At 37.0% G+C, this 3,529-nt stretch overlaps 1 protein-coding gene across 1 annotated transcript in view; it reads right to left on the reverse strand.

Annotated features, from left to right (window-relative positions):
* Positions 1–1,174: 1,174 nt before the first annotated feature.
* Positions 1,175–3,529, reverse strand: part of lipib (lipase, member Ib) — a 12,001-nt gene continuing 9,646 nt past the window's right edge. Inside the window, exons 9-10 of the mRNA XM_007541549.2 lie at positions 3,248–3,421; positions 1,175–2,509 (exon numbers count right to left, since the gene is read on the reverse strand). Of these exons, the coding sequence (XP_007541611.1) occupies positions 2,425–2,509; positions 3,248–3,421 (259 nt within the window). The 3' untranslated portion in view covers positions 1,175–2,424. The remainder of the gene's footprint in view (positions 2,510–3,247; positions 3,422–3,529) is intronic.

Below are 3,529 nucleotides of genomic sequence, written 5' to 3' on the forward strand. Positions count from 1 at the left end.
GACAATATTTTAACCATATTTAAGGTTTTTGTCTCAAATGAAATAAGCTAACTGCTCAAAATTAAGCTAACAACTGTTTTTACTTTTTATGTATTAGAAAATATATACATTAATATAGAGACACAATAATTAAGAGGAAGTTTATCTAGTAAAAGGAAGGTAATGTCTTCTATATTTGAATAAAAACGGGAACAAATTTGTATTTTGTTCAAATGAAATACTTTCGAATCTGTGGCCGCATCACCATTTGTCTAATTTACATATTAATGCGCCAGCTCACGCCGCACTGCGTCTCCTAGCAACCAGGTAGAGGAACTGCGTGGCGGCAGAATAAACCTTCTTCTGTATAAATAAAACGTTAAAAATGACTCGTCATATGTTTATAATTACAGCATAAAGTAGTTTTAGGTTGAACTGCATCGTTTTCTTCCTCCTCCTTCGTCTGTTCTCCTCACGCGGCTATCAAATTGGCTCGTGTCGGCGCGCACGTGCCAGGCACAAGCAGGCCCCCCCAGCGGCGGTGTTACGTCACAGTTATTACAAACCGAAGCTGGCAGCTGTAATATGGGTCAGCGCAGTTTTAGCTGCTCACACACGTTTAGCGAGTCACAACCGATGGCAGCGCTAAAAATAACCAAAAGAGACTTAAAAAAGCCACAGAAAATACAACAAGGCAACTTACATAATCTGTGATTATCACATTTATCAACACGAAATATTCAGCCTAAAAAAACATGTTTTTTTTTTAAAAGAAATGAGGATTTCTCAAACTTATTACATTCAGAATATATGCTAAACAAATTTAAAAAAATATTTTTAATTTAAACACTGTCTCTGTAATTGTTCTAAACGTTTTTGGAATTCAATATGAATGGTGAAGTCCATCTGAAATGGCTACAGTATCAACCAGGACTGCATAAACACTACCATGAAAGTGCTTTATTAAACTAAAAGATTTTAATGGTAAAAAATAAGGTTGTTGTATTACCATGGTTACAATCTGATGTGACTAGTTTGATATTTTCTTTGTGTTTGAGCTTCAGTTTGTCCATAAACACACCTCAGGAATTAGTAACCAATTATCCCTGATTGCTTTAAGCTCCGCCGCCTTTGCAGTTAGTGGTGATACAAACATCCAACTTTAATTCTTCAACCAATAAGACCAAATCAAACATTGATTCATTGGTTTTTATTGTAGTTTTTGACACTGTGAAAATAATGCACAAAAAAGCAGATATTTTCTATAAATCGTACAGAAGAGAATCTGCTGCTCAGTGTGTCACATTCACTACTAAACACTGGTCCTGGTAGGATTCCTCACATCACTGCAGCAGAAATGTTAGCATCTTCAGATGGATCTTTAAAAGGAGCCGCAGATTAAAAATAGTCATAGCTGCTGAAAAAAAGGCACAGATAGAAGAAATGTGTTTTTACAATCCTGAGACTGATCTGAAGTTTCTAGAAATAAACAGCAACATGGCTTCAAACTTTCTCATAATCTGGACAGGAAGAGTTAAGACATTTAGCAGATCATGAGATATTGGTACTTTTTAGTTCAGACTGCAAAAGTGAAGATAGATAAGTAACACACCATATTCAGATTTTCATTCCTGTCATGAGTTTTTACTAGTAATTACACTATAAAAATAAATTTCTGCATCTTACGACTACAATTTGGTATTTTATCAAATTGGCAAAAAGTCCTTGTTACCTGCAACATCAAACAGGAAACATCTAAAACTGTAAATATGAAGTGAAAAGCAGTGAAACGTTCATCAGCTCTCTGCGTGAATGAACAGTTTAAACTTCCTGCTGCTTTTGTGTTTCATTTGATTTGACACCTTTCCTTCCACACTGAAGAGTGTTTGCTGATAAAATTAGTGATTTTCCAGCAGGCAGGTCATTAGTAAGCTAAAAATGAGCAGATTCTGGTCAACTGCAAATTATCTACCTTCCTAAAATGACATGAAAAATCATAGTTTTTGTCTTTGTGATGAGCTGCTGCTAACTAAAGATCCAGTTTAAACTGGTTCTTTGCTGAGTTTATTGAGTTTATGTGTGTTTATACCTGAGTAAAGCAGCAGCCAGTCGCCAAAAAACAGCTTCAGAGATAATTATCAAGGCTACTTTAAAAGGTAACATGCAGCCAATGAACAGACTGCATGAATGTAATGAATATGTAGTTCTCTGTTTAGCAGCTAAGTCTTTAACGGACCTCTTTATTAAACGAGGCTCTGCAGCCACTGAGTAACTGAAGCCGACTGGATTAATAATCCAGAGTTTCATCTCTGGTTCTAATCTGTCCTCAGCATCAACCGTCCACTTCCTGGTTCTGGTTACCAGGGGCGACCGACAGCGGCGGCAGGTCACCAGTCAGAGCCGAGTCCGACCTGGGTTTCAGTCGGGTTGGTTTCCATGGAAACGTCAGAGGCGAGAGTCGCAGGGCAGAGGTCTGAACGCCACCTCTGTGTTTTCCTCCATGATGATGTCGAAGCGGCACATCACCGGCCTGATGGCGGCAAAACGACAGAAAAACATTTTCCTCTCAAACACAAAGACGGGAACTGATTCAGAACATAGAGAGATCACCCAAAGATCTTAGTTTGAATCATTTAACCTTCAGTTCAATATGCAGAATTTACTATTAGAAGCTCTAGAGTTTATTTTAATTAGATGTTTTCTGATTCTCAAAAAACAAAACAAAGCTAAGCTCCTCTACAGCTCAGGATGTGACGGAGTATTAGGGCCTGGATAAGGATGTATTTGTTTATTACAAGAGTAAAGTCATAATGTTATGAAAATAGTCACAATAATTCCAGAATACAATATGATAATACCAGAATAAAGTCATATTATGGTGTGACTTTATTCATACCACATTGTTAGTTATATGACTTTATTAGTAATACCAGAAAAAAGTCATAATAATATGAGAATAAAGTCATATTAATGCCAGAATACTTGTAAAAATTCCAAAAATAAAATTGTGATAATACATGAATAAAGTCGTAAAAATGGCATCATAATCCTTTCTTTGTTGTTTTATTGATTAAATCTTGTTGTACTTTTATCTGTTACTGGACTTGAAATCTGATTGGTTTTAAATTTAAGGCACAAAACTATCAGAATGATGTAAAAACAGTTTGAAACAAAGAGGGAAACTGAGAGAACTGAGCCAGAAGTCCAAAAATAAATCGTAAAAGGTTTAAAACCATCAATTTAGATGATGAGTGTGGTGACCTCTGACCTGTCGGGTCGCTCCAGCGGAGTGAAGCGAATCCTCAGCAGCCTGATCTTGTAGCGAGGGCCGATGATGTTCCCGGTGTTGATCCTCATGGAGATCTTCTGGACGTTCTGCAGATCCTCATCGAACTGGGCCAGCAGCCGAGTGGAGGTGTACTGCTCCAGCCGCTGCAGCTTACTGCCACAAACCAGGAATATTTAAACTAAATCAGGAAAACCAGGAATATTTAAACTAAATCGGAAAAACCTGAATATTTAAACTAAATCAGAAAAACCAGGAGTATTT

This window comes from Poecilia formosa, unplaced genomic scaffold, assembly GCF_000485575.1.
Source record: "Poecilia formosa unplaced genomic scaffold, Poecilia_formosa-5.1.2 Scaffold616, whole genome shotgun sequence".
Classification (NCBI taxonomy): Eukaryota; Metazoa; Chordata; class Actinopteri; order Cyprinodontiformes; family Poeciliidae; genus Poecilia; species Poecilia formosa.